General features: G+C 38.5%; 1 protein-coding gene across 7 annotated transcripts in view; it reads right to left on the bottom strand.

The window, feature by feature from the left end:
* Positions 1–26,902, bottom strand: part of EFEMP1 (EGF containing fibulin extracellular matrix protein 1) — a 61,301-nt gene that overhangs the window by 13,899 nt on the left and 20,500 nt on the right. For all 7 annotated transcript variants that reach the window (XM_082743615.1, XM_082743617.1, XM_082743616.1 and 4 more), the window contains one exon: positions 3,896–4,018. In XM_082743615.1, the coding sequence (XP_082599741.1) occupies positions 3,896–4,018 (123 nt within the window). The remainder of the gene's footprint in view (positions 1–3,895; positions 4,019–26,902) is intronic.

Genomic DNA, 26,902 nt, shown 5'->3' with positions numbered 1-26,902 from the left:
ATCTAGAAAACCTAGCTGGAGAAAAATCTCATTTTCAAGGTAATTCTTTCCCTCTCTTTCTAAATTAGGATTTGCTTTTGAAAAATATACTTTGGTTTGCATTCTGCAGTTGAGTGAGATGTTAAAAACAAAGACTTCATAAAACTGGTTGAGTGGGTTGAGATTTAAAGACAGAAAAACAATGAAGACTATTTCACACATGTTTGTATATATATATATATATATATATATATATATACATATATATATATATATATGAATATGTATGTCAGTTTGGGGATCTAAAAGATTATCTGTAATTACCGAAGGGAAAAAGGACTATGGAAGAATCAACGGATGTAGCATAAAACTAAGAGAAAGGAGGCGTGGCCTGCCGCTCAGCTGGTGACGTTGGCCAAGTAATATAAACATTTGGCTTCTTGTTTTTTTTTTCTTTTGTAAAATGTGGATAGTAATGCTTGCTATGTGTATCTTACGACATTTCTGTGAGAACCAAATGAAAGAACACTGTGGAAGGAGGAGGATGCTGAACAAATTACCTCTTGAGAGTGCCCTCTGACACTCTGGTGAAATGTTCCAGGCTGTGTTCTTCTCAGATAAATATTTCCAGCTATAAAATGGTCAGTTGAGAATGTGTGGAGTAGGATCAACATCTTAGAAGCATAATAAAATTTCATTAACTCTACACTTTGTGACAACTCTAACATGGCGTGTGTAACTTGAAATAACAATCATGCATCTACAAAGTAAGACAGCAGGGACACTACCTTATGGTAAAAAACGAAAACAAAACAATTCTTGATGCTGAGTCCCTCTAACTGAAACTATGCTCAAGTGGCCTCAGGGTAACCTGGGATGACTTTTTGTTCTGGCACTTACTAGCATGGCCTTAACCTCTCAGAGCTTCCATTTCCTCTTCTGTAAGTGGTAACCCAACAGTGTGGTAGACTTTTGGGGAGGATAACATGAAATTATATAGACAAACTTCCTCATAAAAAACAGGTAAAAATAAATGACAGCTATTATTAATAGACTGCCAAATATATTTGATTTCACTTCAATATTGAAATAAAAGGTAATGACATTGGCATGGTTTTCCACCTCATTTATTGAGGTGTCTGCTCAGATGTCATCTCAGGGAGGCCACCTCTGTCCATCCATATGAAATGGCTTCTTCAGTCGCATCTGTCCTTTTTTACTGCTTTGTAACCATTTTTTCTTTCTCTGTAGCCACTGACACTCCTTCCCATTGTGTTATGTGTTTATTTGCTTCTTATCTGTCTCCCTCACTATAATGCTTGGCAAATAATACCTGTCTCCTCTTTAGGTGAAGGTAGAAAATTTTTTGTCTGTTCACTGCTGTGTGCTTAATACCTGGAACAGGGTCTGGCATAGTAGGTGCTCAATAAACATCAGCTGAGTCAGTGTAGACTTTATACTAATTAAGACCAATTTTAGCATAGTTCTTCCTACTACCCAGTACTATAGCCAGTTGCCAGTATTGACAGCTAATTTGTATAAATGGTCCCTTTTAATAGTTCTGTGAAGAGTGTGATTCTGTAAAATGTAGGCCCAGCACTTAGAACAGTATCTGGTACACAGTCAGCGCTCAGTAAATACTTGATGAATAAATGATGCCTGTCTTCTCAACCAGTGAACATCCAGTGAATCATTGTTATTTTCAAGCACTGTGTTTGGCACTCTAGTTTTATAATGATGATAAATACATACAGTACATATTATTGCATGGAATGATAAGATCAACGGTAGAAAGCTATACAAGGGACAGAAAGCACCTTTCTGCTCAAGGTGTGATCTGCTGACTACTGTTGGTCCTTGTACTATTTGGACCAGTCTGCAACAAATAACTACAGAAAATGAGGATATGTGTTTAGGAATAGCCATTTGTGTTACCACAACATTTTTACTATAGTGTATAATAGTATTGACCTGCAACAGACTGGAAATTTAAAAAAAAAAAAAGAAAGAAAGAAAGAAAGAAAGACTCATTTAGATTTGAGAAGTAGTGAGGTAGAAGAGGGAGTAACTAATCACGGCTGGGTAAATCATGGAAGACTACCCAGAGGAAGTGACCCTGAGCTGGGATTTGGAAACTGAATAGGAGTTTGCCAGGGCTGCATGTTCCTGGTGCTGAATGATTTTATGTAGAGGCACTAAAGTGTGAAACTGTGTGATGTATGTGGGGAACTATAACTAGTGGACAAGCCTGCAGTGTAATATTCTGGGGGGAGAAAGGTGTTGATACAACAGAGCTGGGCAAGAATCTGATGGAAGAAGACCTTAGATGTTCTGTTGATGATGTGGATTTGGTTCCGTGGGTGAGGGGAACAGCAGGGATGCCACATAATTAGATCTGAATTTAAGAACATTTCCTCCTGCTCTATCATATAGGGCTATGGTCATACATTTTACTCCCTTTAATTGCTCCCATAGTAGGTTGAGTTAGTTCTTTTTCTGTACTTTTTACACCCTCAATTGTTTATTTTCCTGACTAATCCATCAGGCAAAACTTTGGTGCCTGTGGTGTTTTCTACACAGTCTTCTCCTAAATCACAGCTTCAGTCACACAAGGCCTGGGCCTTCCTCAGAGGCTGAGCATTCGCTCCAGTACCTGGACAAAGCCCCTGGTGAGCAGAACTGGGACAGGGCCCATGACGGGCTCAGTGTTGACATTCCTGACATCGACAGTGAACATTCTCAGGCGAAAATTAATGCTAGCTTCCTGTCCCCACACTCTTATCCTCTGTTCCAAAGAGGAAGTAAAGCCTCCTCACTGATGTATGTTAAAAGGTGGTATGTAAATTGCTATTAATATCATATAGATAGAATTGACACAGGGAGTCAGTAAGAAAGTTTTACTCCTATTGCAGGATGAACCTCTTGACTGAACTTAGAACACATTTACTTTTTACTGTTCACTTCTCATTTGCCAGTCAATCTCCTCACACTGTGTTCTTCCAGTCATTAAAAAATGCACAGAGCAGGGCACCTGGGTGGCTCAGTGGGTTAAAGCCTCTGCTTTCGGCTCGGCTCATGATCCCAGGATCCTAGGATCAAGGCCCGCATCGGGCTCTCTGCTCAGCGGGAAGCCTGCTTCCCCCTCTCTCTCTGCCTGCCTCTCTGCCTACTTGTGATTTCTGTCTGTCAGATAAATAAAATCTTAAAAAAAAAAAACATGCACAGAGCATCTACTTGGCAGGCACTTTTCAGGTTCTGGGGAAACAGCAGTGACATAAACCAGACCTGACCCCCGCCCTCAGGTAGCTCAAGTAGAGCTCTCAAGTGGAGGCACGTGATGGACTTGGCTTTGCCTTCCCAGGACTGCACCCATGTGCAGCATAATGAATATTTTGTATGTGTCTGTCAATTCGTCACACAATGATAGCACACAGCTCTTCTACCCAGCTCTAAGCACTCCCACGCATGAGCTCCTGAGTATGTAAGTCATTTGTCCAAAGCCTCAACACGAGTCAGGAGTAGAGCTTGGATTTGAACCTCATCATGTGCCCTATAAGCTATGCTGTTTTATGAACCAGTGAATGAAGGTCACATAATTAATGTTGTGGTACTACAGCCTCCAAACAGCTAATTTAAAATTATTTTCTTGGTTGCTTTTGTGGTCCCATTCATACTCCAAATTTTTGTTTTTGCTTAGTCTAACATGTAGGCAACACTTTGATATCCAAAATATGCTCACCCTTTAAAGCTAGCTCTTTCTTGTTAATGTGGAAAATGGACCAGGAGTCAATGAAAGAATAATAAGTTGTTAGCTATCCCTCTCCAAATAAATAGGAATGCTTTGTTCTGAACGACTGAGGTTTAAACAAGTAAGAAGTCTAGAACAGGATCTGGGTTACTGCTCTGCTGTACTTACCTACACACTGCTCTCCTCGCTTCTGGTACCCCGGGAGGCACTGACAGGTGAAGGAGCCTCGTAAATTGATGCACACTTGGTCAGTTCTGCAGTTGTGAGTCCCTGCAGTGCACTCGTCTATATCTGGTAAAGATAGCCAGCACAGACCTTGAGTTGGTTGTGCAGATGTTACTATTCCTCCATTTAAAAAAACCCAAAGGAGTATAGTTGACACATAAGTGACATTAGTCTCAGGTGTACAAACATAGTGGTTCGACAACTCCATACAATACCTCATACTCACCGTAAGTCTAGCTGCCATCTGTCACCATACAATGATACTATTGCAGTACCATTAACTTACCTTCCCTCTGTTGAATTGTCATCATACTTTTTCTTAAAGAAAGTTTTTACTTTATTCTTAAAACAATACTCTGTAATTTTATTATATTAGACATGTTTAAAATAATAAATGATTTCAAGTGTTCAGAAAAAAATTTCATAGGAGCCATGCTAACATTAGCCAGGCCTGCTTTGGCTCACTTCATTTTCAGAAATGAAACTTTTGAGACATAGCTAAAGACAGTGAATTTTTATCTCTTTACGCATCCACCTACCACTGTCCTGGTAGGTGTGAATCCTTCCCTGAGATGTTTTTATACTTTTATTATAAATCCATCCTTTAGAATATACAGTGTATCCATTAGAATATACAATGTTGTTTTATGTGTTCTAGTGTAAATTGTATAATACTTGCTTTTTCTACCCAGTATACTGCATTTGAGATCATTTATGTTATCTCTAAAGATCTGTCCAGATATAAATCAGACTTTAATACTGCGCATTTTCTGTTGCTTTTTTTTTTTTTTTTAACTTTAATTGCAGGGTTGCCTGGGTGACTCAGTTGGTTGAGTCTTGATTTTGGCTCATGTCATGATCTCAGTGTTGTGGGATGAGCCCTGAGTCAGGTTCCACGCTCATTGTATAGTCTCCTTGAGATTCATCCCTCTCCCTCTGCCCCTTCCCCCCATACACTGCCCCCAAACAAAGAAACAAACGAACAAATAAATCTTAAAAAAAACAAAAAACAAAAATCAAAAAAACCCCAACAAAACCCTTTTGGAGTGCCTGAGTGTCTCAGTCCGTTAAACATCTATCTGCCTTTAGCTCAGGTCATGATCCTCAGCTGGGAGCCTGCTCTCCCTCAGTCCCTCTACCCCCCTGCTCATGCTCTCTTTCTCTCTCTCAAATAAATAAAAACAAATAAACACACACACACACAAACAAACAAACAAAAAACCCCTTTCATTGCAAATTTCAAGATGCAAAGGATTCAACTTGATCATATTGTTCTAGGAGAGATAGACTGGTGTAGTTTAAAATACAATATTTTCTCCATGCACTTCATTTCAGTTTAAAAAAAAGATATTTCCCTAAACCAGTTCTATAATCTACTAAATGTGCCCTAAGGAGTAGGTAGATTATAGTTTTAGAAAAGTAAAATATGCTCAGTCATAATATAATAAATCTGTTATAATGAATTTCTTTGGGTTCAAAATGTGATGTGAATTAGTGCGCGTGCATTCATATTATAGTAATTTATAAGTGAAATTTAATTTTGCCTTCTCAACATTACCTTCGCATTCAATTAACTCTCTCCCATTATGAAGTTAAATAGGTGAGTTAAGAAGATGAAAGGCTTATGTGATTTTGGCATTCTTCAACAACTGAAGAGTCTAAGCTTTGTTAAAAAACATCGTCCAATGAAAGAAGATGGAATTGGGAGGGAGACAAACCATAAGTGACTCTTAATCTCACAAAACAAACTGAGGGTTGCTGGGGGGAGGGAGGTTGGGAGAAGGGGGTGTGGGATTATGGACATTGGGGAGGGTATGTGCTTTGGTGAGTGCTGTGAAGTGTGTAAACCTGGTGATTCACAGACCTGTACCCCTGGGGATAAAAATATATGTTTATAAAAAATAAAAAATTAAAACAAACAAAAAAAAAACAAAAAAAAATCATCAAACTTGGAATTCCTAGATGACAAATTTTGCATGAAAACGAAGAGCCTTAGATCATCACTGTGGCAAACCCAGGGTGGTGCTTTGGAACAGGCAGTGGGCTAACATTCAATACAACAGATGAGCCATCAGTAATTAGAATGTCTTCCTTAATTCCTGCCTTCCCTTAAAGAAACTCAGAGAGTGGTTCCTGCCGTGTTGCCTTTTAAGTCTATTTCCAAGGAGAGCTGTTGCACCAGTGTAAAAATGTAGGAGGTTCCTGTCCTGTCGTAAGAGAGTTGTCCTCAGATATCGGTTTTGAATGATAACAGAGATTCTTTCCAAAAGAAAGAGGGAGGGGAGATGAAAAATACTCAAGGGATGTATGGCCGTTTATTGGATAATACCCTATAAAAGCATCTACTTACTTCACATGATTCTTTGAACGTGGTTTTAAAGTTGTGGTGAACTTTTTGTGTTATTTTTTTTTTTTCATTTTTGCTTTGACATCCATCATCATCATCATCATCACTATTTTCAAATCAGTGATTCTAACTCTGTCCTTTTAAGGTACTGTGCAGAAGTGCCACGATCTTGCTTTGAAATTATCTGCTCTTTTTTGTGCGTCTTATTATATTCTCATATGCACTTGATGAAAACATTTCTACTGGGGTTTCTTTCAGAGCTTTATGACTCGCTAATGCAGAAATGATAGCAGAATTCCTATTGTTTTATGTCAAGAGCATCTGCCAGCATTTGCAGTGATAACAGCCCTGAGAGATACCGAAATGTGAGATTCAGATGTGGCGAGTTTCCTCAGTCCATGCTGGCAGGAGATCAAGGACTGGGGCTGGCTGCTGCATTTTCTAAGGGAGGGCTCACCAGTGACTGGCTTTTCTTTCGGAGACCTCTCTGCAAACCGCCCCCACCCCATTGCATTCCTGATGTCCTACAATTTCCTTCCTACTTTCTTGTTCAGTTCTAAGGCTCTTTGATAAATAGGCTAATATTTCCAGTGGACTTAATATATCATTAAATGGTTTATTTATTTATTTATTTATTTTTAAGTTTTTTTTTTTTTTTTTTTTTTTTAATTTGACAGATAGAGATCGCGAGTAGATAGAGAGGCAGCCAGAGAGAGTGAGTAGGGAAAGCAGGCTCCCGGCTGAGGGGAGAGCCAGAAGCAGGCTCTATCCCAGGACCCTGGAATCATGACCTGAGCTGAAGGCAGAGGCTTTAACCCACTGAGCCACCCAGGTGCCCCCATATAGGTTTTAAACATAAAACTGTGTTACCTGGACCTACCCCTTCCTAAGAACCAGGTCCGTTGAACTTCTGAGAAAGATTATTGAATAAAAATATTAGGCGAGTTAAAATAATTCAATAATAAAGAAATACCACTGCCTCCACTACCTTTTCCTTTCTCTAGCAAAACAAACAAACAAACCTGCTCTAGGACTCACCACACCTAACATTGACTGGTGATATTTTTAACACACTTTGTATATACTTGGACTCACTTTAATTTTTTAACTCTTTTGGATGAGAAACTTCCTGAAATTCAATAAAACACAATTGCATGAAATCCCCTCCAAGAAATTATTCCAAAGGAGTTGAGTGCAGGCTTTGTCATATATGTTGAGCTGGATCTGCTAGGAAATGAATGGCCTACATTTTCATTTACAACTTCTCCAACTCAAACTGAGACAATTTATCTTCTCCTTTGCTATGAGCAGTTTATCTAATGCTGAAGGACACATCAACAGGATTTCTTTGAACTATCTTCGATTATACTACCAATTCATACCATTATTTAAATAACACAATTTTATTATTTTAAAAGTTGTACTTTGAGACGCTGTTATTACTTACTCACAGAGCATATGTCATATGAGGCAGTCATGTAAGAATTGTTACACATGTTAAGCTCTCTTACACTTTTTTTTTTTTTTAAAGATTTTATGTCTTAAATAATCTCTACACTCAACACGCTGTGCTCAAACCCACAACCCTGAGATCAAAAGTAGCTTGTCCCACTGGCTGAGCCAGCCAGATGCCTCACACTTTTTTTTCCTTCTTGAGTGCCTTTCTGTTAGTCTTAAACATCAGGAGGTTGACGTGATAAGTCACCAAAACCTACGTCTATGTCAGAGACTTGAAGAATATCCATCCACTTGTGCTGGTGTATCAGAAGACCCAGTTTCCCCAGGTTTTTCATTCTATGAAAGGCCTCTGTGTTGGGAGTATCTTAAATGGCAAAAGCACTGCTTTATTCATAAGGGAAAGGACTCAGGTCAGCCATGATTTTCATGGTAATCTAGGAGAAAGTACTCCAGGAGAGGTGTTTGTTTTTTTTGTTTGTTTGTTTTTGTTTTTGTTTTGTATTTAAACAATCTACAATTTATCATCAAGAGCGAAGCTTACCATGTTCTTAAGCAATTAGTTAACACATTCCCTAGGCCCTGCTTCAAGCTCTTTGAGGATGGTGTCTATGTCTTACTTTTTTCTGTACTCCTGATGCCTAGCCGAGTGCATGAACCATTGTGGGTTTTTAGTAACTGTTCAACAAATGGATGAATAAATAAATGAATGAATCATAATCATTTGCTGGAAATGCCTGGACTTTGAGAGAAGTAGGATCAGTGTTTTATCTTATGGAACTAACCATTTCCAAGGAAGGGCGATGGGAAAGATGTGAGAAACAGCAAAACCAGCAAGATGTCTGCACACGGAAACTGTAGGAAAACAATGATGTTGAGAAGTGCAGAAATGAGGAGGCATAAGGCAGCACTGGAGGCAAGTGGCTGTGGAAGGTTTGCTGCGCCTGGGGAGTTTTGAGCTGCATTTTGAAGAAGGTGGGGAGGATATTTCTAGGCAGGAGGCAGGCTGCAGTAGAAAACATCTGATGAAAAAACGTGGTCTGCAAGAGAGTTGCGAGTCAGCATGGCTGGAGGGCCTGTGTGTGAGGAGCCCGCTGCCCAGCCTGCTTGAAGGTGCTTCATAAAGTAGGAGCTCAAGTCCAAAGCAAAAATTCAGGACCTTAAAGGTGGGATTGGAATTTGAATTGGACACCACAGGGAGCAGCTCTGAACTATGTAGACACAGCTTAATGTAAACATACCCAAAGAACAAAATAATAGAGTGTGCTTCCTAAAATATCACAACACGTAAATCAACTCACATTTCATCATTCTAATGCATTAAGAATAGCTAAGGGCAGTATTTGGTGATTCCCTCATTTTTCAAAAATGTGCCCACACTCTCCCTCCTAGTGATTTATACTGTTGTGGGTCCCTTTCTTGCTGACTTTGGCACCATCCTTTCTTCAAATAATGCAGTCTGATCTTTGCATGGCTCTCACTCCTAACCTCTTTATCATGCTGACCCCCAGTCTATGGAAATGCTTATTTGGTTTCCTCTCAGAAGTTAATGGAGGCAACTGTGTCCACATCTCTGTGGTGTCCATTAAGTCCCTGCTTAGGCCCTCATTCTCTATGTTTTTGGCTCCTTCCCGTCATTCTGACTCATATTTCCCAAACCCCTGACTCATGCTGCTTTCTCTCTCTTATGCAACATTTTAATCTCTGCAATGTTCTTTTCATAATTTGATAACTTACCACGACATGGACATTCAGTATGTTTTCATGGGCGAATGTTTTCTGTACCTTAAATGCTCTAGGTGACCATGTAGACTTTGCTGCTTTAGGTTTAAAGAATAATTCAGAACTACTTTTCAAATAATACACCACTGACAAGGGATGAGAACATACTGAAATAGGAGGAAGGGACTAAAGTGATTTTGCATCTGTCACTGTCCAGGTGATCTTGGAACATGGCATCAAGTCTTTTTCTCTGTTCCCCCATCTGTAAAATAGGCTATCCATTCTTACTGATGCACAGATTTTTTTTTTTTTAAATTCAGAGTCTTGAAAATATATCTTTTTGTTTCCAGATTGTACACTTTTATAGTAAAGCAGCCACACCTTTCCTAGTTCTGTGAGGAGCACTGTGCATGCTTTGTGAGTATTACTTGATGGCTCTGTCCTTTGAGCTCCTGTGGTTAAAGCAAAGGCAGTGGTTAAATTCAAGTTGCTGTTTCTTCATCTGTATGGATTTATAATCTTATATCTTCGGCAACCATATTAACTTAACCTCATAAATGGGGTAAAGGTAGAAAAAAGGGGTCAGGGATTCATGTTTGCTGTGTGAAGGAGCTACTTTATTCCTAGCCCCTTCCCTTCTGTTCCCTTCCCTCTCCCCATCTTTCCTTCTCACTTTCTCTCTCTCTCTTTCTTTCTTACTATCTTTTCTCTCCTCTCTCCTTCCTTCCTTCCTCCCTCCCCCATCTCTCTTTTTTTCTTTCACATTCTTAACAATTTAGATAGATACCTATCTGCTCAAAATGATTGATCCTCATCCTTTCTAGTGACAGAACAATAAATTAGTTCCCAGCACTTTTTTTACTTTATAAAACTTTTTAAATGAAAGGAACTCATTGGGTAAGGCTCTTCTTGTTATTTTGGGTCTTTGTTTTATTTTTCGGTATAATCTTGCAAAGTAGGAGCTATCTCAATAAGTGCTGAGAGCATTGCTGTTTTACTACTTCCTCATCCATTCATGGCTCTTAGTAATCATAATCGGAGTATTTAAGACAGTAAATTATATTGCTTAAGCTTTGACTAGGAAGGAGATGTGGATATTTTATATAACTTCATATACAAATCTATTAAAATTCTAAAATTAACTGGGATAAAAATAGATATTAGCAATAAACATCTATTATTTGATTAGAAAATCTGATCTGTGATCCTCTGATTTAATCCTGATGACAGCTTTGTGAAATAAGTGGTCGCATCATGCACAATTTATGGAAGAGGCAGGAGGACATCACTGAAACGAAGATTCATGAGGTGACCTACCCACAATCACACAGAGTAGCAATTCAAATGACAGATTTCCATTTTGCCCCTAAGTTTAGGTCTCCGTAAAGATTTATTTCCTAAGAGCTCTGAATAGCAGACCTTTAATTGTAGTTTTATGTATGTATATATATTTAATTTTTCTTAGAAGAAAAGAGAGGGTCCTTCATCTGTAGTGCCTTGATTCCTCCCTTGTGTCTTTCTTCCACATTAGAATAACATTCACAGCTCTCCAAGTCTTCTGTTTCCCTCCCCAGTCCTTAGCCAATTATCAACAATTTTTGTCAAAGACTTTCTATTTCCCTTGCTGCTTCTTTCATAGTACTGGAATCAGATTTATCTGGGCTAAATGCCCAGTTCTAGTTAGCTTTTCACCCTTCTGAAATTAACAGCTAGAATTCACCCAAGCTAAGCAGTTCTAGTGGAGAAAATAAATACTGATATTAAGTAACAAAAGAGAACTGTCTTCATCTATGGCCAGCAGTAGATTTATAGTTCTAGATTCTTATCTGTTCTGGCAAAAAGGACTGTTAATAATTTGGTGTGCTTTAAATGATAAACAAAAATATCACCAAAATCAACAAACATCAGCCTCCCTGATAGTTCATTTCTTTGTTTTATAGAGTGGTGAATCCAGTGCCCTGGAAGTCCCTGTCCCTGCACTGCGTTCTCTCAGAACCTTGAAACATGCTGCTCTCATATGGAAAAATCATGCGACATGTACTTGGAGTTTCTTTTCCAGCAATGATGATTGATTTGCACTGCAGATCGACCTTTTCTCACCCAGTCTCCTTTGTGGCTAGTGGTGTTCATTTGCAAGACGATGGGATGAGGTTACACATACAGTTCATGAACAAGGGGGAGAAAACCAAGTGGCACACAAGGTCAGTTCAACTTGTGACTCATCTTTACTACACACAGACCAAAGGCACCAATTGCTCATAGGCTAAAACAGAACCAGTAAGGAAACAAAGGCCTTAATTATTCTTCAGCTCTTTTTGCACACTGGCAAAGTGAAGCTTAATGCTTTCAGAATCTTCAGGAAAAACATTTTCTACTGATAAATGATTGCTAATCGTTAAGAGTGTTCTCTGGCATCTTTGTGAATGTGTCATTCCCAGCTAAACTTCATTTTTTACTTCTTTTTTTTTTTTTAATTTTATTTATTTGAGAGAGAGAGAGAGAGCAAGAGAGAGATGGAAAGGATGAGTGGGGGTGGGGCAGAGGGAGAAGCAGACTCCCTGCAGCAGAGCAGGACCCTGGGATCATGACCCAAGCTGAAGGCAGTCGCTTGACCAACTGAGCCACACAGGTACCCCCTTTTTTTACTTCTTAAACTTAATTATCCATTACAAATATGTTTGGGGAAAGGCGACCTTGGTATTTGGAGTGATATTATAACCAGTCATCAACCACAACCTTGTGGAGGTAGGACTGTATTTTGAAACAAGTAGCGTCATTAATCTTTGCTTAAAGATTGAATTAAAGATGGTCTGTGTGAAAGTTGAAGCCGAGTCTACACGAGCTGGGGACCAGCTTCCAACCTGATGGCCTTCACAGGAATTATGATCCCATCTTATTACGGGAGACCTCTGAACTGACAGTTAGTTTCTGGTGCCTTACACCTCTTTGCCTTATTCCTCCCAACCACCTTCCATCCCCAGCTCCAGATCAAACCCCTGGAGAGTGATGAACTGAATGGACACTACATTCAGTGGAGTCCACCAGGCCCTGCCTAAGCACTGGGACTTGATTTCTGGCCCCCTCCCTGAGCCTTGCAGCCAGATTAGTCAGTCTCCTAGCCCAAAGCACACACATTCTTGGCTTACTCCTTCAGGCCAATCATCGCTTGAGGTCGCACAAGCCCCTGGCTATGGCAATGCCAATTATAACAAGCATAGCTTGGTGACCTCCTAATTGTATGAAACCAATTACATTATACTTGTTGTTCATTCAACAATAAACAGCTTTTGTGCCCACTAAATTGGGGCCCACTACTAAATTTGCTGAGTGTAATTTGGCAATACTTCTCCAAATCATTAACTGCTTAAGGCTTTTTTAAATAAAGCATATCTTTGTGCTTCTTGCCTTCAGAGCATGTTACCTCCTTGTGTATATTTTCCTACCCATTTCATTACATCTTACTTATGATGTTTCTGCACAATGTTTCCCCATATGCTTCAGGGCCCTTATGTTTTCTGAATTCCAAATGAAGCTGAGGTAGGATGAAGGAGGGGTGGAACTCACCAAACTTGCACTAAATTCCTTTCTCTCTCTTTTTTTCTTTCTCTTTTTGATTCAAAATTCCAGCACAATGAAAAGCAATGAAAGGATAAATATGTGAGTAAATCTAAATGAATACGGACTGTATAAAACAAGAATAGGAAGGTCTTTTGGGATTTATAAAATATTTATAATTAAAATACATGAGAATAGTAAGTTGGCAGGGAGAAAATAGAGTTTAAGTACTTGGCGGTCCTTGCATCATTAGGGAAGAGGTAAAACTACTAATTTATTTTAGACTTTGAAAAATCAAGGGTGCATGTTAAGTAGCCCCTAGGGGGAAAAAAAACCCTAAGGGAATAGTAAAAGCCGAAAAATACAAATCTAATATGGGGGAGAAAGGAATAATATAAACTGGTCCATTATTTTAGAGAGAAGGCAAGAGAGGAAAGAAAAGGAAACTAAAATATGCAGAACAAATAGAAGACAAATAGTAAAATGGCAGTTTAAACCTAATCATAGCAATAGTTGCATTAATGTAAACAGATTAAATACTCTTGCTAAAACCCAAAATTCTCAGATTGATTACAAAAACAAAACCCAAATATACTGTTTCAGGAGAAATGATGTAAGGATGGAAAGAAAAGATAGGTTAAAGAAAAAAGATTACTATGCCAACACTAATCAAAAGAAAGTTGGCTTTGTAATATCAGTATCAGACAAAGTTGACCTTAAGGGAAAAAAAAGGATTACTAGAGAATAAAAAATACTATGTAACAATGAAAGTTTTGGTTTACCAAGAAAATAGAGAAATTCAGAATTTAACTACAGTTAATCACACAGCCTCCATACAGACAAAGCACAGACAGGCAAAACTAAAGGGAAAATGAATACATGCAATTACACTAAGAAATTTTAACATACCTCTCTTGGTAACCAAATGAAAAAACGTATTTTCAGAAATGAATAGAAAATATGAATAACATGATTAAAAACTCCAAACTAATTGACATAATATAGAACACTGTATAGAATATATAACATATTCGAGGACTGAGAGAATGTTAAAAGAAAATGATTATATGCTAGCCTTAAGGAAAGTCTATAAATACATTTCAAAAATTATAATATACAGATTTTTGTTCCCTCACTACACTGCATATATGATGGAAATGACAATGACTATGACAAAACTAGAAAAATCCCCTTCTTTCAGAAAAGAGGACCTACACTTCCAAACAACCAATGGTACAAGGAAGATAAAACTGAAATTTGAGACGTTAAACTGAATGAAATGAAAATATCCTGTATGAAACCTTGTGGGGAAAAAATGCCAGCCCTTAAGAAGGAGTAGAGCCCCTCCTACCCTCTTTACATCTCCTCTTTGTCCCCACTCTATTCAATTTACAATGAAGATTTTCAATTTTCTGAGATTTGTATCTGAGATAGTCAAAAGTGAACTTGAGGGATTTGAAGGGCCAATTAGATAAGAAAGAAAAAGTCTTGAACTTGTCTTTTCTTTTTTTTTTTTTTAAAGATTGTATTTATTTATTTATTTTACAGAGAGAAATCACAAGTAGATGGAGAGGCAGGCAGAGAGAGAGAGAGAGAGAGAGGGAAGCAGGCTCCCTGCTGAGCAGAGAGCCCGATGCAGGGCTCGATCCCAGGACCCTGAGATCATGACCTGAGCCGAAGGCAGCGGCTTAACCCACTGAGCCACCCAGGCGCCCCTGAACTTGTCTTTTCAAAGGCAGAACTAGAATAAATGGGTAGACATTTAAGGAATGCAGATTTTAGATTGGGGTTAAGAGAAGAATATGGTCATTGGACTCTTTAATATATTAGGAAGTAGCGAGGTGCCTATGACCAGAAATACACAAATGGTGTGCTGTGGATCTCAGTAGCAGGTGGCGATTTGACCAGTCATCTGTGTTGAAAAATGATGCTAAGGTGCTGCATGCGAATATGGCTGAATGTTAATTTCTGAAACTGGATGATGCATGTTCAATGTTCATTGTATTGTACATTGAATTCTGAGTTTGAAAATGTTATTTAAGGGAGCCTGGGTAGCTCAGTTGGTAAGCATCTGCCTTTGGCTCAGGTCATGATCTGAGGGTCTTGGATCATCTGACGGTTATGGGCTCAGCGTCTTGGGATCAAATCCCACATCGGGTTCCCTGCTCTGCAGGGAGCCTGCTTCTCCTTCTGCCTCTCTCTCTTTATCTCTCATGAATAAATAAAGTCTTAAGAAAAGAGAAAGAAAATATTAATTAAAAAGTTGAAAAACAGGGCACCTGGGTAGTGCCTAGTTGGTTAAACTTCAGACTCTTGGTTTTGGCTCAAGTCATGATCTCAGGATTCTGAGATCAAGCTCCGCGTCTCGCTCTGTTTGGAGCCTGCTTGTCCCTCTCGCTCTGCCCCTCCCACAGTTCTCCCTCTGTCGAATAAATAAATAAAGCTTTTAAAAAACAATTGAAAAACAGGGGTGCCTGGAAGGTTCAGTCAGTTAAGCGCCTGCCTTTGGCTCAGGTCATGATCTTAGTGTCCTGGGATCAAGCCCTACATCATCAGGCTCCCTGCTCAGTGGAAAGTCTGTGTCTTCCTCTCACTCTCCCTCTGTGTTCTCTTTCTCTCAAATAAATAAATTAAGTCTTAAAAAATTGAAAAACAGTTGCTGTCTCCACCCAAATAGAGAAGGTTGTAAGGATTCAACAAAATGAATGAATATCTCTACATTCTCTCATTTGACACCTGATGCACATACATATATCTTTGTACTGTTGTGATGTTTACTTTTATACCTTCATAATTTATCCTCTAACATCTGAAAACCTTGCTTTATGATAAAGTATAGCAAGGAAAGATCTTACCTTAAGTGGTTATTTATTTTATCCCTCTTCCTTGAGCAACGTGGCAGTTAAAAACTAGACTTCTTATTCCTTGTTCTGTATGAATGATTTTTTTCAGGAAGGAAGACTCTGCAGCTTTCATCATATTAAGGCATAAGGTTATTCAGTGACTAAAATGTTAAATTTGAACAACTATCAGCTTGTGTCCAAATCTTTCATATACCATTTTTTAAAAAAAGATTTTATTTATTTATTTGACAGATAGAGATCACAAGTAGGCAGAGAAGCAGGCAGAGGGAGAGGAGGAAGCAGACTCCCTGCTGAGCAGAAAGCCCAATGTGGGGCTCGATCCCAGGACCCTGGGATCATGACCTGAGCTGAAGGCAGAGGCTTTAACCCACTGAGCCACCCAGGCACTCCCTTTCATATACCATTAAACCAAGAGAGATTTAACTTTTGGTTTTGTCTCAAATGGAAACTATGGTTGCCATTTTCCCCAAGTTATTCATTAATTTGCATGCATATTTGAATTTAGTTTGCTGATAAATTGTGTTTGACATATGTAGGCTATGGGATATCCCCCATCCGTCTATATTAAAACACTTTGTGTTGTGAGGTAATACCATTCAAATAAGTCCTCTGAGTTCAAGGAGTACCTAAAGGCAATAGGGAACTAAAGAAAATACTGTTCAATGAAACTATTGACCCTGTGAGTGTTTCAATCCTAAAGATTTCTCAAGCTAACATATAAAATAGTCTTTCATTTTTAAATGAATTGGGGGGCATTTTACCTTATATTTCCATCAGAGGCAAAATTATGTTTGGACTCGACATTCTCTGTGCTCGCTTCAGCAGCACATGTACTAGAATTGGAATGATACAGAGAAGATTAATATGGCCCCTGCATAAGGATGGCTCTCAAATTCGTAGACTGTATATTCTCTGAGATCTCTTTCAGTTTTCAAAATCTGAAATTAAAGCTCATTTTACTGAATTCCTGAATGCTGTTGTAAAAATTGCTCATTTTCCAGCTCTTACCTCTTCTTCCCTCTCTACCTTAAAATACTGGATCCTGGGAAACCTGAAAAACATCCTCATGCCTTTTGGGGACCATGATCATATGTCTCTATTTCTTCTTCCCTTCTTTTTCTTTTTAAAAAGATTTTATTTATTTATTTGATGGAGAGAGACACAGTGGGAGAGGAAACCCAAGGAGGAGGAGTGGGAGAGGGAGAAGCAGGCCCCCTGCCAAGCAGGACCCTGGGATCATGACTGGAGCCCAAGGCAGATGCTTAATGACTGAGCCACACAGGCACTACTTCTTTTTCATTTTTCAGCAGTGGTTTCTGATCTGTAGAATCAAAAGAGGGTCTAAAAATGGACCAATCTTTCAGGATTAAATGGCTCTGTTAGTAGAGTGGGATGAATAGAAAGTTCTCTTCAGTGTTTAAATGCACTACTATGTACCTGCAAAGTTACACACTTTCAGGAATTTAGAGTTGCTTAAAGCCTGTTGGCAGCATAAACTGGAAAAAAAATCTCATGGGGAAACATGCCCTGTACACATGTTTCTATGTCTGTAGAATACAAAGGAAGATGGACCTTTGCCAATTATACAGTTGATACATTAAAGGTAAATGCCAAACTAAGTCTTTAAGGAGATTTCTTAGCATGCATAAACATAGAAGAAAAAAAAGACTATGTTCTTAGATCTGATATATATATGTGTGTGTGTGTGTGTGTGTGTGTGTGTGTGTGTGTGTATACAGTGTTACTGTGTGTTACAGTGTTACAGTGTTACTGTATAGAGCATATCCATAGAGTCTATCATATTCCAAGTTTTCGGTTTAGAAGAAAATGGAAAAATTGAGCAATTCATATTGTTAATTTTAAAATTAGCCTGGAATTATTTTTCCCTAGAAATGTAATAATTTGTTTATGGAGACCTTTAAATTAAAATCTTTGGCTTCAGGCATGTGTGTGGTTAAGGGGGATGACTGTGAGGTGGCCAGAGAGGTGTAGGGATCTCTTTCAGAACTGCAACAATCATACTATTTTCTCACTGCACACAATTTTAAAATTCTAAATTTTTTTACTTGAGATCATTTCTTTAGTTTCTTGTGCTACCTTTTTTCTAACCTTATTACACCAAGAATTTATTATACCAAGAATCGATGGGAGGACTTGTCGATCTTTTTAGAAAGTCTGAGAACCACAAAATAACTTTTTTTTTTCTTCTGCAACTCACTGACAGAATGCTATGAACTGTAATTGAGACAGAAGAGTGGGAAGATCACGGGATTTAGCATCACTGATCTCAGTTCAAACCCAAGCAACACCACATTTTAGGTGTCTGTTCAGGCCAAGTTCTTTAATCTTTCCAAGTTGCATTGACAAAGTCTGTAAAGAAAAGATAATATCGATTTCATAATATTATTGTGACTACTAACTGAAATAAGACACCTCTCAAATGGTACCTGCTTGACACTAAGTGCTCGAGAAATTGTACTTAACACATTGTGAAATGGCTATAAGTCGGTATACATCAGGTTGGTATTACTGTTGTCTGCAGAGCGAAGGAAGCAAGAAACTGCAGAAAGTCAGGTCTTTCAGTATAATTTGCTATTCATTTGTATATAATTACCATCTCATCTTCGCTTCCTTGCCCCATGTCATATTTTGAATGTGGTCTGTTATGACTGAAATCCAAACGGGAAGAACATCACAGCTTTGACGGACTTCCCTTCCTTAGGTGTATTCCAGATGAACAGATAGGAGAATAGGCCAAATCAGCCTTTCTTTTTAAAAGCTATTTCATATTAGGGAAGTTGCAAACATTCAAACAAAAGAGATATGACAAGGCAAAAAGAAAAACATAGTATCTTTTGTATTTCATAATATTTTGCCATATGAAAGGACAGTTAATAACTATAGGACCCTCTTCATAGCAATGGAGTATTAACGTTTATAAAGACTACTTGGCGGGGCGCCTGGGTGGCTCAGTGGGTTAAAGACTACTTGGCAAACATAGCTCAATTAGAACCTATAGGTACTCTGAGAAAGAACTTTTGTGTGAACAAGTTCCAACAATGAAAAAGTTATGAAGATACAAATTTCAGCAGCAATTTTTATTATATTGGCTATGTCAAGGACATTATGGTCATCATCTTTCAAGGCAGTGATGAAGTTAGAAATCAGAACTAAAGGACAGATGGGGAGTATTTTAGAATGTAGTGGAAATAACTACATTTAGAGTTAGGACAAGTATTTCCGCTTGTTTATTCATAAGGACAAGACTCTAAGATAAAAACATCGGTGTCTGACTTTTTGAATGAGCGGGGGTCTCCACAAAACAGAGTGGAAGATAAAGATGGCAAAGGCACCCTGCTGAGCTCCCAAAGGGTACAGAGGAAGATCACCGAACTGGGCCATAGCACTCACAAACCACTGTGGACATAGCAGGGCCAAAGACCTATCCAAGGCGGTTGACTTTCTAGAGAAAGTAAATTTGTCACTACTGCTCTTTCTTAACAAGGAAATAGCTGTCCCAAAGTCTGCTGGACAAGCTGCTTTCTGTAGTGATCTTACACTGACCCAAGGAACTTGGGAAAAGAAGCGCAAAGAAGGTGGGCCCGAGCTGAACATTGAAAAGGAATCTTTGTGCTTCTTTTCCTAGCTTCCTTTGGTCAATGTAAGATCGCTACAGAAAGCAGCTTGTCCAGCTGACTTTGGGACAGCTATTTCCTTGTTAAGAAAGAGCAGTAGCGACAAATTTGCTCTCTCTAGAAAGTCAACTGCCTCGGATAGGTCTTGAATAGCTGCTCCCAACCACCTCCTTAACTAGAGCCATGTTAAGAGTGAAGGTGTGTCCTTCGCACTTTATCTGGTTCAGGGTCCTAAACACATTTTGCTCCAACTACGAATTTCTGGCATTCTTCGTTAGGAAACCAGCTGCTGAATAACCCTGGGTACACATCAGTGGCCTATATAAATTTTATGGCCCCAATTTGTTGAAGGTACCAACTGAGCTCTCCATTGGGTCTGATGCATAAATTCTAGCACCGTTAAATTACAACATGGCAAAGCATAATAAATAACACTCAATGCTTCCATAGTATTTATTCAATTGTTATTATATTTTTTACAAGACTAAGGAATGCCATGCCAAATACGGTGAGTGTGTAGAACTTCTTGTAGCTTCTACAAATTCTGTGTTGAATTTTACTCTCAAATTAGTCTTCCAATAAGTTTTAGTACGAGCTTTAAGATGGAACAAACCTCAAGTAGTAAAAATCCTTTAAGAATTACAGTTATATTCTGGGGGGATAAAATCATAATGACCTAGAACAATGCACTAAATGCTGAGTGAATTTTAATGCTGATGTTTTACACTTTTCTTTGAGCTATGATATTTTCCCCACTGCATTTTGTTTGGTTAAAAATGTGATCTGTGCTATTTTTAGAATAAAATTCATACTTAATTTGCCTCTGTAGCACTAAGTAGAGAATAAAACCTGTCCTAATCACCTACAATGAAATTATCTAACTGGACTAACAAAGTTAGGATTCAGAAATGTTTTGAAAGTAAATGATGTGTTTCCCTCCTCTGTGACCAAAGAGAGTGGACTTCATTTAGATTTGCAGAAGTTTCATGTTTGTATAGGATATCTTTCACTTGGTGCAGATGAAAACTCATTATGTCATTTTCCAGTATCTTCAGGATGAAATCCAAACTTTCTAAATGTGATATGCAAGGCCCTTCATGATTTGATCCTTGCTTACCACCATGTACTACACATTGAATCATACAGAACACTCCCTTCTTCTGTCTTTTCTTTAGGACTTTCATAAGGGCTATTCTCTCTGCATGGAATATTCTTTTTCATTCTGTCCTTCCCTTCCCCCATTTGTTAAAGGCTAATTCCCACAACCTCCTTAGAATGAAGCCTGGTGTCACCTTCTCTGGGAAGTCTTCAAAATGAAACTCAAAATGTCACATTGTACTTGCAGTCCCCTCCCTCTTAGACTGTGAGCTTTTCAGGGTGGGCATTACAAGCATTTTTATTTTTGTATTCTCAGCACCTACTGTGCTTTGCACACACTAGTTACTCAGGCTTCTTGAGTAGTCTTACAGCTATAAAGATATTTAGTGGTCTTGTGCCATCTCCCAAACTGTAATTAAAAAAGCAAGTGTTAAAATTTCTTTTCCCCGTCTTATCCCCAAATCCAGCATAAAACTATAAAGTAAATCTAGGCAACTAATACATCATCCCCAGAAGACCCCACTTTTAAGGAGAAGTATAGGCATTACTACTGCTTATGGAGTGTTTTAGAATTGAAACCTAAATAGATCAATGAACAGAACAGGTGTTTTACCTTTGCAAAATTCTAGCTGTTGGATAAGTCTTAAACACACACACACACACACACACACACACACTATCATGACTTAGTGAAGTGAGATCTAAATCCAGTTAAAATTCTTTTGGATTATTTCATAAGGTAAACTATATATTTTTATGTTTTTAAGTTCTTGCTTTATCAGCTTAGCTGTCCAGCTGTACTCCCAAATAGCCCTTCTAAAGCCCTCCTCCCCTTTTTGTACTCCATTTAAATTCTCATTTTTTAAAATTCTCATTTTTAATTAAGTAGCTGTTAACTAGGAAATGCATTTCCCCTAGTCATGTTGGGAGAACCTTTTGCTCTCCTCTCTTTGTAACCAGATTATTCCTTGGTTCATGCTTATATGCAAAATGGATGGTAGGGGACTTACTGGGGCAAGTGGGCCTTTGTAATTACCTCTTGCCATAATTTCCTGTAATTGTAAACCTTGTTATAATCAGGGCATGACTCTGCCTAGGCTACGTTCATTGCATTTCACAGCATCACAGCCTTAACCATATTAGAAATAAAAGCAATCCCTGTTAAAGGTCTATGTTCAGACATAGTTTATGGTTAGAGACTTACTCTATATTCCTTCTGCCATATATTATGACTAATGACCATTCTACAGTTTAATGGATGTGAACACAAGGCAGAAAGGCTGATTGTTCGTAAGATCACTTAAGGGCTTGTTTAGCTCCTAATTGGTTATTTCATGGGACATAGGAGCTGAAATTACACCTAAATATTATTAATTGACTATTTTATGTTTACCTTTATAATATCTATGAATAAATACATTGCTAAACAATATTATAAACTGTTCATCCTACTTGGAGTGGAACTTGTTTAGAATTGTCTTTGACTCAGAATCTGACTCATCACCTATGTGCAAAATAGGTGTCTGTTAGAAATGACTTTAAACAAATTTTTATGATCCGGAAAATAGTCCTTATGGATCAAACTCTTTTTAAGCTTATTAGAATTGTTATTTTATGTACAGTACTTGAAAGTTAATGTCACTCTTTTCTGAGGAACTTACTCACTTTACAAGAAATTGGATCTGCCCCCCTGTCCCATCCCAGCCCTATTAAGATGATTTAACACATTTACCCATATGTGCACACTTATGTTTCCTCTCTAATCCTACAACTTTTTGGAGGTAGCATTTTTAGTATATCACTCTTTGCTCAAAATCTTTTCCCAAGTTATGACATTACTAAATCTAAATGGCTTAACCAAGAATTCAGGATTCATACAAACTATGCCCCTGTTTCCCTAAGCATTATTCTGCATATAGGGCATCTACCCAGCAAAGCCTGCCTTTTCTCTTCTCAGGATTATTTATATACAGCTCATCCTTCATGATCCAGATTACATCCACTGTCTCTGAAAAACCCATTATGGCCCTTGATTGTAGCAAGCAATCCCTCCTCTGGACTCCCACCACTGCTTTTACCATTGATTCCATGGGGACTGAGGCTCTCAACCAAAGTTCTTTTTTTAAGATTTTATTTATTTATTAGACAGATAGAGAGCACAAGTAGGCAGAATGGCAGGCAGAGGGAGTGGGAGAAGGAGGCTCTCCACTGAGCAGGGAGCCCAGTGTAGGACTCCATCCCAGGACCCGGAGATCGACCTGAGCTGAAGGCAACTGCTTAACCAGCTGAGCCACCCAGGAGCCCCTCAACTAAAGTTTTGTTGACCTGAATTGTCAAGCTGATTATTTGTATCATTTAATTTTTTAAAAATCCAACCTTACCTTATGCCTGGAAAGTCCTTGCAAGAAAGGGGATATGTCTAGGCATCTAGTACAGTTTGGATACACAGTAAGTGAATACACGGATGCATGAGTTGATGAATAAATGACTAAAAATTTAACAAACAAATGCATGAATGGTGCAGATGTCAGAGTATACATGAGAAAATATATCCTAAATTTACATGAACAACTTGGGGTCTGGAGAGGGAAAGGTGAAGCTCTTTAAAGCCAAGTCTCCTGATATTTAAATGATCTTTTAAAGTAGTGGATCCAGCAAGAATGGCCAGAAATAGGCTTTTTTTAGTTCCATATTCCCTCAGTTGAGCCCTGCATGTTCGGGGATTTAAGATCAGCATGAACTTGTGGCGACAACTGGCCACACAATGTCCCCCTTTCCTTCTACCCAAGGAGGGATTGTGACCTCATTCTCTGAGAAGTGGATTTCCTCCAAAGCATTCAAGAACTATCTCCCTGAAATACTAAATGAAATGCAAAATGGGTGCAGGATAGAACCAGTTTTGCTCAGAGAGCATGCATAAGTTCTGGGGGGGAAGTCATTGCTGAGTTTTATAATTTTTTTCTTTAAAGCCTTTGAAAAAAAGAGATCAACTCTGGTTTCAGTTTAATTTAAAAAAAAAAAAGAAAAGAAAAAAAAAACCCTACATGGCCACTTGTTCAAATTTGTTCCAGATGGATTTAGTCATAGAATGATTGATTATCCACTCAGTGTGAGCTATGTGGTTAAGCTCAGAAACCTACAACAAACTGGTTTGGAGCTGTGTTTCATGGTAAATGGCAGAAAGGATAATCCTTAAGCTGTCATTTTAGAGTTAATGATGAGGAAAGAGGAATTTAGTGGGGCTACTTATGTCAAGAGAATGTATTAGCAAATAGATGGTTGAATATGAAGAAATCTTATGAGTATATTACTTTTTTTGTTATTTTTTTTTTTTCTTCTCTGGACTTCATGGTAAGGGGAAACAGGGGAACCAGTTCTGACTGGCAGCCCCCTTGAAGGCTTCCCCAGCTCTTACTGCCTGTGTCAGGGACCAGACCCAGCTCCCCAGGATGCTCCAGGCCTGAGACCAGATGCTGGCCTCTACCTGGAAGCTGAGGCATTCATTTATCCTAGCCTACTCAGTAGGCCCACAGAAACTTTTATTATTGGTATCAGAGACACGTGGGCAAATCTGGAAACGAATGCTGGGGAGAGTACACCAAAGAGATACCATACTGCATTCCACACAGAGCTGTAACATGCACTTTATTTTTTTTTTCTTTTTGTAACATGCACTTTAAAAGGCAATTTAACAACATTTCATTTTAAGGAAAAAAAAAAAAAACCAAAACTTCCTTTGGATTTTAATTACTCCTTTTAATAGCTGCCTTAGCCTTTTATCTATTCTTTCCATCTGGTTAATTTACAATTTAGCTACTAGAATATTCTTTTAGAAGAGACTGGATGTGGCTGGTGGTTTTCTCTACCTGCCGCCATTTGATTTTACACGTTCTCCTATATGTTCAATTTTTTTGGTTTCCATCTTCACTGATTTTTCTGTTTTTGCTCATACATCTTTTCTCTTATCTTCTTTCCCTCAGAGGGATCTTCTACTCATTATTGTCTCCTTGTTGAAAAACAAGTCACTATTCCTGCCTCTTAATCAAGATACCTACTCCTTAGAATCCTTCGAAAATCCATGTTGGATTTTATGGCTTCTGAATTTCTAAGTCTTATGTAACCTATTTATGGTAACTTAAGTTATGCTCAGCACATGACTCCTAATAGACATTTGAGGCAAAAGAAAAGATGTAAACAAGTGTAAGCATAAAAATGACAGTTCAAGGCACGGGTTTTTGACTAGGCTGAAGAAAGAAAAATGTGACCAAAACAGAATAGAGGTTTCTATGGGAGAGATGGAAAACATTTCCCATGACTCCCCAACAAACACACAAATATCACAGGTGTCTAGGACAAAGTTAACATGAAGCAAGAAGAATTTTTATTAAATTTATTCTATGTAACAGAACTATAGGTATATGCTAATCTGCAAGAATAAAGGTAGTTGTTCTGTTTGCTTGTAAAGTTTTTGTTTCATGGATATTGTTTACTTATACAGTAGATTAAAGGGGTTTTTAATTATGGAGTTTCAGAATCAAAGGACATAGTCATAATTAGTTAGGAGTGGTTTTGGAGAAGACTGGTAGTGTTTTAGAAGTTCCAACTCCATGAAGGAGAGAAGGGTGCATTCATTCAGAAGGAGCTGTCAGAAGAGTGAGGTTGTTACACGGTACTCTGCCTATTTCAACCACACCCATCAGGCTATGTATCTGAATGAGTCATCTAGTCTCCTGCACTGCTGGGGAGGTGGGTGCATTTTGCTTTTTAACTCCTATTCTGCTTTTCAAAACTGTTCAAAGTTCTAGATTTAACTCTAAATGTTTGGGCTGGAATCAATGGAGGAGGAACTTTTTTTTTTAATTTTTTATTTTTTATAAACATATATTTTTATCCCCAGGGGTACAGGTCTGTGAATCACCAGGTTTACACACTTCACAGCACTCACCAAAGCACATACCCTCCCCAATGTCCATAATCCCACCCCCTTCTCCCAAACCCCCTCCCCCCAGCAATCCTCAGTTTGTTTTGTGAGATTAAGAGTCACTTATGGTTTGTCTCCCTCCCAATCCCATCTTGTTTCATTTATTCTTCTCCTACCCACTTAAGCCCCCATGTTGCATCACCACTTTGGAGGGGGAACTTTCATTACAGATTGTGGTAGGCAGCTTCCAACATGGCTCCCAAGGATGCCAGACTTCTGGCATTCATTCCGTTGAATGTGGACTGGATCTTGTGACTTGTTTCTAATGAACGGAATATGGCAAAAGAGTTGGGTTGTCACTTTCATGATTATGTCACAAAAGACTGTGACTTCAGTCTTAGTAGCATTCTCTCTCTCTTGCCCCCTCAATTGCTTACTCTGATGAAGAAGACTGCCGTGCTATAAGATGGCCTCTGGAGAGTTAGTTATATGTGGCAAGGAGTTGAAGGAGGAAGGACTCATGACCAACAGAGGCAGGAAGTAAATCCTGCCAACAACCACTAGTGAGGGAGCTAGGAAGTGGATCTTTCCCAGTGAAGCCTAGAGGTGATGTCAGCCTTGTGAAAGACCCAAAGCCAGGGGATCCAGCTAAGCCACATCTCAATTCCTGACCCAGAAAAAATGTGAGATAATAAGGGTTTGTTGTATCAAGCCGCTGAGTTTTAGGGTAATTTGTTCTGTGGCCACAAATAACTAGAGTGTAGACTTCCTTATGGTTTCTATGTGATGGATAATAATGCATACACTCAGGAAAGACTGGTTACTTTGGTTGTAAACCTAGTTTGAGTCTGAGGTTGCAAATATCCCCAAATGTGAAATGAACAGACTTGTAGAACTTAAACAGATTGCTCTTTGCTGAAAGGTACTTAGGAAGGCAGGAAACCTTAACTGAAGGCAGGAAATCTTAATTCAGAATCAAGAAAATAATACAGAGCCTTTAAAGTTTAGTGTTAGCACCTTTATATATTAAAGCAGTTTATATTAATACATGCAAAAAAAGTATATTTACTGTGCACCAAAATAAAAATAACTCCTTTCTCTGCTGGGATTGAAATGGAGTCCTGGGCTATGACATGAACCACAATAATTACCCCTGTCAGTGCCTGCGGAAAAGACTGCCGTGATCAAGCTTTAAAGCTTCAGTGATTTGGTCCAGACTTAAACAACCAGTACTAGGTGTGCACTGTTTTGTCAATAAAGCTTCACGTCTTTAGAACTCTCTGGGTTTTTTTTGTTTGTTTGTTTCCGAGTAATTAATGCTATTATAATCACAGAATGCACCTGCATTCTTCC

The sequence above is a fragment of the Mustela nivalis genome (genome assembly GCF_964662115.1).
Source record: "Mustela nivalis genome assembly, chromosome: 8".
NCBI lineage: Eukaryota > Metazoa > Chordata > Mammalia > Carnivora > Mustelidae > Mustela > Mustela nivalis.
This window is presented reverse-complemented; position numbering and strand designations above follow the sequence as displayed.